Raw genomic sequence first — 12,917 nt, 5'->3', positions numbered from 1 at the left:
TAATTATGCTTATTTTTATCTTGTTCCTTTCCACCCACAGCTAATTTTACATATGTCATTTAAAATATTTGGTTTGTCTTGTTTTCCTTCAATTGATTAGTTCAAAATAGTTTTAATAATAAAAATAAAACCCGTAAACATCTTTAATTTATAATGATAAGACGACTAAATCAATACTATTGATGGAGAAAGAAATTATATTTTTAGTATCAGGGAATTTAATTCTTACAATACTTGATATCGAATGATTTTCTAGTTAATTCTGATTCTGTTTATAGTGAGAATTCTTTTATTCACAGTGTCAAGTTTTTCTAAATTGATACTTTATAAGAGAGATTACCAACAAGACAATTGCAGCATTTTTTTTGTCAAACGTGAACTATGTGGCCTATTAAAATAAAAGAAAATTTGTAATTATTCCATATTTCCACTATAAAATCTTTATTGCTATGAATTATTAGTGCTGTACTGTATGAGATAATGAGTCTTTGTATCCCAGTGAAAAAAGCATGCAGTGAAAATAATAGTGTGTGCTCTTTATGTCTTAGTCTCTATATTATCTTATAAACTGCTTTGTTGCACTCTAAACAGTTTCAGTTATATGCAAAATGTGTGTGATGATAGAGAAGCAAAACTTATTAAGTGTGAGACAAATGAATAAAATGGATAATAAAATAAAATAATTTTTGTTATGGTGAATGACAAATGCTGTTGTTTAGTTTATGCCTTAAGTTGAATTCAAGTTCCTGCATGTAGCATCTAGCATGCAGCAAAATGACATCATTTTGCTACATGCAAGAATTTAAATCAACTTCAGTGTCTTTACCAAAATGATCTAAAACATCAATTATCATGTATTAATAAACATAATTATATTTTGTGGCATAATTTCATAAAAACAGGTTAACACACTTATATAAAAGAATAAAAATGTGGCAGTAAATCATTGGTACGTTGGTGGGGAATGATCTACTTTCATGAGAAAAAGTTGATCATATACCACAAGTTGACTAAGCCTGCTGCATGCTGTGAGCTATTAATTAATGGTTGTACATGTAAATATCAATACTTTTCTTACATATAAACCACAAATCTTTATTTCAATGAATAAAGAAAAAGTTTAACAACAAGATTTATAATTTATATATATAAAAATTATTCAACAACATATACTTATTCTCTCCTTTTTTGCTCTCTTTTAATATTCAGAATATCACACAGCCTATTTTTAAGCTTTGTCTTCTAAGCTAGTCAGAATTACTTTAAATTCTGTAATAATAAATGTGACCCAAATTTTAAAATCATCATTAAAAATTCTCTTAAAAAATTCTTAATATATGTTAATTGTAGAATAAATAACTATAAAAAAACATAATATAAGCTACATATTATTCCATCTTCCTACTACATAATGAGTTTAATATCAAGAATAAAAATTCATTTTATTAATAAAATATTTTGATGATTATTCCAAATGAATAAATTACAAATGGACAGAGTGAAGAATGAAACGGTGTAAGGTGATTGATTAAAAAGTGTCTTTAAACAATTAGAAACGATCCACTAATTGCAAAATGCGCTGCTGCTCTGCTTCTCTTGCAGCTAAATCTTTTGCATCACCCAAATTACCAGCATATTCTAGAATATAAATAAAAATTTACTATTAATGTCTTAATTCTTAAATCTGAAAATTAAATTCATAAAAAAAAATACATCAAAAACATATTTTAGATCAGTGTTCCGCAACCTTTTTTTACTTGAGGCACACCAAAATGTTATTCATTCAAAAACGTATGACATAATACTAGTAATAGAATTATGTAATGCCACTAACCTATTATTATTATTATTATCATTCTTCTTATTATTATTATTAAACAGACATCAACATTTGTGAGTAAATTTATTTTACATTTAATTTCTTAGAATATGTAAAAATGCTTAGCTTGTAATAAAGAATAAATAAACATCATCTTATTTCATCAGTGCTGTGGCAGAGAATGAAATACAAGCATAAAAAACACAGCAACTGTGATAAAAATATATAAATAAAACTTGACAATTAATGGATGATGTAAAAGTTTACGTCAGACCTTTCACACATTGTGACAGCACACCGGTTGCAGAATACTGTTTTAGATAATTTATATAAAATTCTTACATACCTCTCATGACATTACGAATTGTTTTTATAGATCCGCCACGCAAATTAAGAATTTGAAGAACTCTCTGTTTTATCTAAATTTCATAAATGTTGTAAGCTTAAAATATAATGCAAATATTTCAGGATTTTCTTTCTATTTTCCACTTACCGAAGAGGGTCCAGAGCTGCACGTATCTAGCATAATGTAATCAATTAATTGTAAAGTAAACAGACCACCTTCTAATCTTCTTAAGTAAAATTCATCTTCCATCATAGAATTGACTTCCTCGTCATTATAACGATATTCCTGATATTAAAAAAATATGAATTCAAAAATGTATTTAATATCAGTTAATTTTAGATAAAAGAAGTATAATTAGTTTCCTAAATACTAACTGCTTTCTCTTTCTCAATTTGATTGTCAACATGATGTACTTTCTCCAAATATTTAAAATGTAATTCCATCAAACGGTCAATCTGCAAACAAGAGAAATAATTATTATAATATTGATAAACAGACATATATCATCTATTTTGATACACGTTTAATATGAATAACAGATTAAATTCAATTTTAGCTTTTTTTTTGTTTTTTACATTATATTAATACAAAGTGTCTGAAAAGTTACTTTGCAGTGGAAAAGGTTAAAACTTTTAATAAAACTGAGGTTGTGCATATGATATCACAGTTTCTCCTTCAGGAACCATTGAAAATGTTTCCAAGAGTTCCCAAATCCAGGGGAGTGAGATCTGGAGAGCTAGCAGGCCAAATAATTTTAAAGGAGATTATGTGATCAGCAAAGAAGTCTTTCAAAAACTGTAAACCAAGAACCAGAATATACCTGAACAAGCAGTAACACTATCTACCACAAAGTGGAAATGTGGAACATGCAATTTACAGGTCTTGTAAAAAGGCAATATCATATGTAAAACTTTAATTCTAAATTCTAAAAATTTCTTCTTTCTATGTACCAGGAGATGAAATTGTTTTTATATAAAACCCTCAGGCTACAAGGAGAATTTGTATAGCAGAACCAGTTAAACAATTTTTCCACCAGTCAGTTTTTTCTTGAATAAATTAAGCCAATTCTGGCTGATTTTGTGTTTAGAGTTAACATCATTACAAATTTCTCACTGCACACTAACTTTTCAGACACCCTATATGATAAAAGTCCAAAAATTATAAAAAATAAATTAACAAAAGTACCTTTTCATGATCATTTTCTGTAAACTTGTTAAGTAATCTTTGACGTTGAGTTCCTTTGCAATTCTTTAACATTGAAGCAATAATGGAACAAACATGCTCTTAAATGAAAGAAAAAAATTATTCTGATATGATTTTTCTATGGTAATAACATATATAAAATAAAGAGTTTAGTTAATTTATCCTAGTAACTTTAATTTAAATTGTATTTTAAAAGATTATTCAAATAATGTAGTTTCATTTATTAAAAAACTTGAAAACAATTTTTGAACTCTTTCCACCTAATAAGGCTTTTTTCTGTGTCCCAAAATGGGTTTGGCCAGGCCATCAATGGGAGCAGCCAGATGTAAGGGATGGAGCTGATGTATATAGAGCAGGTTGCCAAGAAAATTTTCTGGCATCACTTGCACTTGATTTGATTGGCTCAACTGGGCCATCAAAGTGAAATAATTAAAATGTAGTATTTGATTATTAAGCTTTATCTATAAATTATAAATATTAATATAACATATGAATGAACACTCTGTACAACTCTTTTTGTTTGTTTTTTTTTTAAATTACATTAAATTATTGATTTAATTTGTAATATATTTGTAATTTAATATATTTTAATTTAAAAATATTATTTATTATTTGATTAATAATATTTTGTTGTGCATTTTACATTTTTAATAATTTATTTATAAAGATTTATTTCTCATAAATTTTTCAGAAACACATAAACTAATGAGTATGAATATAAATGCTATTATGTTAATAGGATTGATTAGATAACTGTATAAATAAAAATGGAATTAAATACTACATTTATTTTCTACATTAAAAAGTTTGCAGTTTACATTACAATGATTGCAATTATATATAAAATTTTTTCATGCAGACTGTCAATATACAGTAAATATACTTTTTTACAAATTACAAATTTACTTTATCATAATTTCAGTATAATTTTAAATTAGTTTATTTTTTAGTAACATACCTTCATGCTCTTCTAAATTTAATCCTTTCTTTCTATTTTTCTTTGGTGTTTTCATAAATAATGGAAAAATTGTTCTTAAACCAAGAATGTCAACAAATTTATTGCAATTATCACTTCCTTCTGGATTGCACATTGCATGATCTAAGACTTTAAGAGCACCATTTCTTGATTGTCGTTTCTCCCTTTAAATAATAATAAACATTTAAAAATAATATTAAAATTTCCTTGGTAAAAATTGTAATGTCAAACATTAAAAATCTCTTTAGTTTAAATTTAAAAGTGTATAAGATTTTTAAATGCTTACACTTTTATCAAAAGCATCATTACATGTTATTATTTGACATGATTGTTTATTTGCTCTGCATTACAATCAAATTACTAATTTATTATAAATGAAAAGTTTAAATAATAAGTTAGCTATAAAATAGAGGCTCTTTCAAAACGAATGCTACCATTTTAAATTACTGTGATTATGTTAATTATTATACGAGAAGTATGCAATGTACACCCATCGACGGAGTAACTATCCAAGTTTCATCTCCCAACTGCATTCAAATGTCTTTTTATCTACTACCTCTAATAAATGTTGTAAATGAAAGTAGTGATTCCACAATAGAGAAGGCATTCCACGTTCTGCAGTTCTAAAAGTCAAAATCACTGTAACATTAGTAGTATGCAAAAGCTATATAATTGTGGATGCTGTGGGGAGAGTGATGACATATGCTGTAGCAAATGGAGGAAGAAATTAAAAGTTGGTTGGATGTACTATGTGGTACACAAACTGAGATACTGTAATGGGCAAATGTGAAACTTGCACAGTTTTCCAAGTCTTAATGTAATAATGTTCTCAGATAATAATTATCATAATTACAATAATTTAAAATGGTAGCATTCTTTTTGGAAGACCCTGTATATCATATTATGTGTTACAACTAAGCACTAAATTTAAAATTTAATATGATTCATTTAAACAAATATTTCAGAAATATTTTATTCAGAAATTTAATAGTCTGAAAGGCTTTTCTTCTTCTTTTATGGTTAATGACAATAAGAACAAAAATGAAAACAAAGTTTTTTAATATGAGGGGTATCCAGAAAATAAAGAATGTTTGCACATAGCACTTTACATAGGTAAATAACTGCCATCAATTTGTTCTCTGATGTGTTAACTTAGCACAAGTAGAATTTCAATAATGGCAGGCTTATTGTTACTGTTTTGTCAAGATGTACAAAAATTAAAAGTCCCACCATATGCAAAGTGTTATTCATTTTTATAAACACAAAGAAAGTTTGTCCTATAGAAAGTCATAAGCAAATCATGGAAGTGCACAGTGAGCACATTATGAATGAAGCAAGTGTGAGAAAATGATGTTTAATGTTTGATGTTAAAAAAAAAAAAATAAAAGTGCATGTTGAAGGCTGTTCTGGATGACCATCTCTTGTGACCAAAGAACTGAAACAAAAAATTGACAATGAAATTTGTAAGGCTTCTTTCCCAAGCTGAAAAAGTTTTTGGGTGGAAAACATTTTGGAATGAATGATGAAGTAAAAAAGCTATCACTAACTGGCTGAAAGAATTGGTAGTGAACGTCAATGACAAAAGAAACCAAAAAAATACAATTTAAGCACTTGTCACACTGCAAATGCTTAAATCGTAATGGTGACTATGTAGAAAAATAACTGGTCTTGTATTGATTACTAAATAAAACCTTTTCCTATCATTACATTTTTTTCTGGTTTTTTTTACAGCCAAATGTTCTTTATTTTCTTGACAACCATATATATAATAGAAGACATATCTACATAGGATAACAATAAATATTGACAAAAGAATAATTAAAAATGAAGACAGCAATAGAAAATACAGTATTACTTAACAGCAGAAACTTTAAGGAATAAGACAGCATGGATTTATAGAGAGAGATTTACTTATTTCTACAGTTAATTAATATTTAATTTTAATTAAAAACAATGTTGTATTTGAGTTTTTGCGCCAAACATCATCTTTTTGAGTTACGAACTTTGTGACTTGCGAACGACCGCTATGAACGGATTAAGTTTGTAAGTAGAGGACTGCCTGTATTCAAATTAAAGATTATGTGAAGACAGGTATGCACAAAGGAATACATCATTAAGTACCATAGTGTATTTAGACAAACCTTCTATATGTAGTCTTTTACTCACATAGGCTATAAGACATACAATAGTATTTATGTATATAAATATATAAAATGTACAGATGATATGAATTTTTCATCTCCATTATAATCTTATGGAACCACAGTCACTGGCATATATCTGTATTAATAGTACTAATATTAATAATAAACTAATAACTTTTGAAAAGCTTCTAATGATTAAAAAGTAATCATATGAAAATATTTTTTTATAATAAATAAAATTTAAATTTAAAAGTCATTCATTTCAATTAATAGAAGAGCATTTTTTAGCAAATTATTTCACATAAAAAAAATTAAAAAATTCATTATTTACCTCAGCATCAGATTCATCAATTGCAAACCTTCTCCTTTTAAAAATTTTTCTCTATTAGGAACATACATTAAAGATGAACAAAGAGAATCAAAGAGATTCTCCATCATTTCATATTCTTCTGAATTTGATGGATCATGACGTTTGAAATACTGATAAATAGACAGACAGAAAAAATTATAACATTTTAATCTATTTTATATTATAATGTTTATTATTGTAATAAATACAGTAATCCCTCTATTTACATAGTCATCTAATAACTATAAAAAGTCTCCATTTATACAAATTTACTTAAGTGGCAAAAAAATTTTTAAATTTTAAATAATCAATTTTATGAAAATTAATGATAATTACATCAAAAAATGTGGGTATAATGTTTTGTTATCAGTAGCCTCATAAATAGATGTACATTTAAAAAAATTTTAGTTAATACTTCTACTCCAGTAAGAGTAAAATATTGTATTTTAAATGTAAAATAGATTCCTATTTTTTAAACAGCTTTCCATGGTCCATTTATATGGTTTTCATTTTTCATGAAACCAATTACTTGTGTAAATGGAAAAATTACTTATATTAATTTTCTCTTAATTTTTCATTATATTATTAAAAAATTATATGAAATGAAATTTATTCGGTAAAACCTGTCTAAAATAGAAGCCTGCCAAAACTGAAAAAATAATTTGGTATTGTGCCACTTTGGTTCACATAAACTTTACTGTATTACCAAAAATTTCATATTATAAGAAAAGTATCATTAAAATACTTATTCGAATTGTTAAACACAAGATCGTGTTATTAACTCAATCACTTGGCTTTTGACTCCACCTTTATTTAGTTAATAACTAAACTAAATTTAGTTTAGTCAACTAAATGATCAATTATGGATATTACTAGTTTTAGATTTAGTCAACTAAATAAAGGTGGAGTCAAAAGCCAAGTGATTGAGTTAATAACACGATCTTGTGTTTAATAATTCAAATAAGCAATCTACCACAACACGGTTTCTCTACGACTGATCATTAAAATATAATAATGTTAAACAATATATATATATAAATGTATTAATCAATATTATTTTTGTAAGTAGCACATAAATTTAATAAAAAATAAATAAAATAAAACTGTAATTTAGTTTTCAAATATTGAATGCTTCTATCCAATATCAGTTTGCTTCAGCTTATAAAGACAATTATAAAATTGATTTAAGGATTATAAAATAATTAATATAAATATTGTTTGAAAATGCAAAATAGACTTTTGTATTTTCACTTCTTAAAAACATACACACTGCAGAATGTCATCTTTGGTGTGGAAGCAGATGTCTTTGAGGAGTTTTTTATTTTAAAAATCCCATTAAAAAATTCCTATCTAACAAGTAATGAGACAAATTAATTTCAAAACTCCATATTGCCATTAAATCAAAGCTTATGATGATGATAACGTTTTTTCCATGATAATGATAGCAGTGGCAGCTCATGCATTTAATATGAGGGTCACAGGAGAGAGTGCAACATGCAACCTTAATAGAATTGTTTTGATTTTGTGTAACATTTCAATTGGCCCAGATTTTGATTAATTTTAAGTTAAAATTAATGTTTTTTTCTATTAGGGTTGCATGCAGTACACCCTGCTGCAACAACACCTTCAAATTAGATGCCACAAGCTGCTATTCAATGACAATCATTATCCATGATAATGATTACTGTCATTTAGTAAAAATAATACAAAAATATATTGTCATAAACTTTTCTATTTCCAACTAAAATAACACTTCAGAAAATATATAACAACAATATTAATAAAGAATAGTGAGTATAAGAAAGTTCTACAAAGAAACAGTGACATTTTTACAATGACTTGAACATTCCAGAAATTCAGAATGTTCAAAAGACTCAAGATATACAAAGACTTTAGCAATGAAAAAGATACTGCTGAATGTGGCCCCCATTCTTAACATGCAAAACATGAAGGTGATAAATAATGTGTTTGATGGCCAACCATAATCGATCATCTATATTTCTCACATGCAGTACGATACTGTGTATCAAAGATGCCAAATTTGCAACATGTCCTTGATAAACCACACTTCTTTAAGTGTCCCCCACAAACAGTGTTTTTTTTTTTTGTTTGCAATGCCAAAAGTACCTTAGTGGTGAGTTTTGATACTAATTGTTTTTTTTTACAAAATTGTCTTCTGCATGACTTGAAATGTCACCATACCAAATCTGTTGCATTTGGACTGTTATATATCTCTCTAGACAGCATTAAATAGGTTACTTTATTACAATCACTCAATATGTTTGAAAATTTGAAACGCATATAAAAATAAAATAAACTTCTTTATTGAAATAGAAGATTTGATAACAACAAAATCAAATTAATTAATATAAGAACTGATGATAATGTTTTGAATCTATAATTTTGGATTTGTCCAAAATCCAAATTAATACAAAAATGTTTATAAATTTTTTAAATCTTGTTTAAAAAGTTTTTTAAATAATTCTATATGTTTGACAACATTTTATTTGGATAATTATTAATATCAATCAGCCTACTTTCATTTTGAAAACTTATCTGTAGACTAGGTTAAATTTAACAATGCACTGAATTTAAAATCTTGCCTCCAAATTATATGCTTCCCTGCATGTAACATCTATAGTTAATTAAGTGGAAGCTTAGAAACAGCACTGTAAAAAACACAATGTAAATTCAAAGAAATTATTATTGTTATAATATAATTTAATTTACCATGTTCAATTTCTCTGCATTATAATAAAAATAGATAAAATAACTGACAAAGTTAATATACTTTCTACTAAATTTTAAAATTTAACACAAGCATTTATATGTATTCTTTAACTCCAACTACATTTATCATTAATTAAATTATGATGGGATAATTATTATTAAAAAAGCACCTAGTTAAATAATTACTACAGTACATACTGTACATTATTATTATTTATTCTCAATTTGTTTTAAAGTTGTTAAGTAACTGATAATTTTATCATTTTTACTGTTAAATTCAAGTATGGGGAGTTGGAAAAAATACACAACTCCTGATTTGATATTTTTTTAAATCGACTCCAACACCTGTAAAAAGATTTGACTCATTGACTCCCAACTCTGACTCTCCATCCTTAGTTAAATTATCATCAGAATAAATAAAATAATTAAATACACGTTTGAAACATTATTACTCATACAATGAAAACTGGAAACGATAAAAAAAATCTGAAAGTATTTCTTCGAGCAGTTTCAATATACAGAATGAGATAAACAATTGTACTTTGACTATCTTCCAAACTGACTGAACTATCAAGGTGTCGTTTTTTCTAGATTATATGGCGGAGAGATGCATTTAGATAATAAATAATATGATCTTGGGTGAACATATCAAGATGAAATAAAAGTCACCTTCATGTTTTTTCTTTAATTAATGAAATGTATATTTATTTATTTTTGAACAGCAGCTACCAAGAGGCATACAATGATCTATCACAATGAAGGCATTCAAAGTCATTGAAGCTTAGGGTTTATCTTTGAACATAAATTATTACAGCATGTTCCAAAGTTCGTATTTTTGTTAAAAGTGAGCTTTAAATGTCTTTAAATTCCCTTAAACCATAGATTGTTGAATTCTTCTTAGTAACTGCAATCAAAAAATAAATAGCTGTACACATTTTATTTAAAAAACAGAAGTTTCACTCAAGGTCAAATTACTCTCTATCAAATTGCATCCTCCTTGCCACCATACAACCTCTAAGAAACAGGATCTTGATAGTTCACTTACTATAAGTAATATTCAAGGTAGAAATAGTTATTGCCTCACCCTGTATAATGATATATACATATGTGAATAAATATTTCAGGAAAATTTAATATTAGTATCATAATATTCTACATTTAACAATGGCTAAATTTTCTAATATAAAAAGTGACAATAAAGATTTATATGGGTATTATAAGATTCAATTTTTTAATGAAAACATAATTAATGAAAACTTACAGCAAGCTGCTGGAGTAAAACATCAATTCCATCAAGTTCACCCAACAATTTCCTATTATCTAAAAATAAATTTTATTTCATATATTTAAATTTAAAGTTCATCTTTTTCAATTCTCTGATTTGTTTATAACTTATTTAATAACAAGAAGTTTAATCTGAATTTTTTAGAACAAAATCCAAAATAAAATTATAACTTTACTAAATATTTTTGAATTAACCTCTGGCTTCAATCCAATATAATCTTAAACATTAATATAATCATTGCAACATAACAAAACTGAAACAATTGCATTTAACAAACATTAATCAATATTCAAATTTACAAATAACTTTAAATTTTTAAACATTTTACTTTTGAAAAATTAATGTAACATTTTAAAATTTAATAAATATAAATGTTACACACAATTTAATTTATGCTTGAAAATTTCAAGCATAAATAAGCAACTTCTCTATCTTATATAGAAACCTTAACTTTATAATTAAAGCTAAAATTGTAAAGAGTAACACAGTAAATTAATTAAAAAATAAATTCCAGAATGTATGTATTAATTCTAAAAAATATTGAAAAATTATGGCTTGAAAATTTTCATTAAAAACAGTGAAAAACTAAAACTTAGATGCTAAAACTTGTATATGATTTGCATTATTTTTGTTAATTAATTTACTTTTACACACACATTATTTATCACTTTTTATGTAACTGTAATTAAATCTGAATTTTACTTTTGTTCAAACCCTTCAAACTTTACTGGAATTCAAATGTTCTACTTTTGAACAGCTTAAAACCCAAACAACACCCTATTAAGCAAGTTGAAAACTGTTTTATTAAACACTTGTAAAGGCTAAAGTTACTGCTCTGAACTTACAAAAACTAAAATATTAAACATGAAATGTATTATAATACAAAGTTTAAAATGATTAGCATTTGTACAGAAATTACTAAAATCCAGAAAGCAAATTACACTTTCTTTGATTTCTTGTATAAATAAGCTGATTTCATTTTCCTTAAGTGTTTTCAAGGTTAATAACATTACTCTATGTATAATAACAATTTTTGTTAAGTATTTTAATTTTTTATATTACTTATAAATTTATTTCTTAAATTTTGCTGTATAATTGAGAGCTGTTGATTTTGTCAGGTAAAATTCTTTTTATGATATGAAGTAATGCAAGCATTAAAATATTTAAAATTTATTATTATTTGTAAATTTAAATATTAAATTCATAAAATGAAAAAACCTAAGTTTTTATTTTCCCCAGTTGCAGATATATAATTATATATCTACAACTGGTATATGATATATAGAACAGAAGTCAATATATGGTTATATCTGGTGATCAGTCAAAAAATGACCCCCACCCCAAGTTTTTGACTCAGGATCTTGTAACATCAAGAAATGCAAAAAGGTTTTGGTTCTTTTCTGTATATATGAATGTTAGTTTAAGTGTGTGTGGGGGAGTGCATGGCACAATTTTGTTCACCCACTTTGAAGCTTAATAATTCCTGTACCTTTGAACCTTAATAATTCCTGTTGGAAATTTATGAACTTTTGCAAGGAGGTTTGTGTATTAAGGGGATTGATGCTAAGAAGTTTTCATGGTCAAAAACCAAAAAGTCAGGGAGATAAAAAGGGGTCATGTATCATATCTCAAGTAGAGCCAGACAAGATTTTATTCATTATTTACAATTTTTTAAAAAAAACCTCATCTCTACCCTCAAAATTAAGCTTTTTGCTATTTTATAATAATTAATAACAAAAGTTTTTAAATAAAAGCTCCTAACAGATGATGCCAAATGCAATTTTAATGAGTTACAAGAAAGTTACACAACTTGTTGCTGGATTTTCTTATGTTGTTATAGTTATCTTAAAACTTGAAATTCAAAATTATATCTAACAATGAAGGCAGAAAATATTTTGGAAACATTTCTGTATTTAAAATATAATTACCATACCACAACTATAAACTATCTATTAAAACTATAACTTCTTAACTCTAACTTTCCTCTTTTTCTTTGCTGACTTAGTTTGCTTAATTCAGAATTTTTATGTTTTTGAGATAAAATGTTCAACAAACTTTAAGGAGC

At 26.1% G+C, this 12,917-nt stretch overlaps 1 protein-coding gene and 1 long non-coding RNA gene across 2 annotated transcripts in view; both read right to left on the bottom strand.

The window, feature by feature from the left end:
• LOC136989865 (uncharacterized) overlaps positions 1–12,917 on the bottom strand; it is a 255,026-nt gene that overhangs the window by 177,571 nt on the left and 64,538 nt on the right. The gene's annotated exons all lie outside the window — the stretch shown is intronic.
• The window catches only part of LOC136989753 (beta-catenin-like protein 1), a 38,428-nt gene continuing 26,923 nt past the window's right edge, over positions 1,413–12,917 (bottom strand). Inside the window, exons 10-17 of the mRNA XM_067288006.1 lie at positions 10,829–10,887; positions 6,820–6,968; positions 4,327–4,508; positions 3,351–3,448; positions 2,540–2,620; positions 2,313–2,450; positions 2,166–2,238; positions 1,413–1,638 (exon numbers count right to left, since the gene is read on the bottom strand). Coding sequence (XP_067144107.1) covers positions 1,550–1,638; positions 2,166–2,238; positions 2,313–2,450; positions 2,540–2,620; positions 3,351–3,448; positions 4,327–4,508; positions 6,820–6,968; positions 10,829–10,887 — 869 coding nt within the window. The 3' untranslated portion in view covers positions 1,413–1,549. The remainder of the gene's footprint in view (positions 1,639–2,165; positions 2,239–2,312; positions 2,451–2,539; positions 2,621–3,350; positions 3,449–4,326; positions 4,509–6,819; positions 6,969–10,828; positions 10,888–12,917) is intronic.

This window comes from Centruroides vittatus, unplaced genomic scaffold (assembly GCF_030686945.1).
Source record: "Centruroides vittatus isolate TY-2023 unplaced genomic scaffold, ASM3068694v2 scaffold_769, whole genome shotgun sequence".
Taxonomy (NCBI): domain Eukaryota; kingdom Metazoa; phylum Arthropoda; class Arachnida; order Scorpiones; family Buthidae; genus Centruroides; species Centruroides vittatus.
This window is presented reverse-complemented; position numbering and strand designations above follow the sequence as displayed.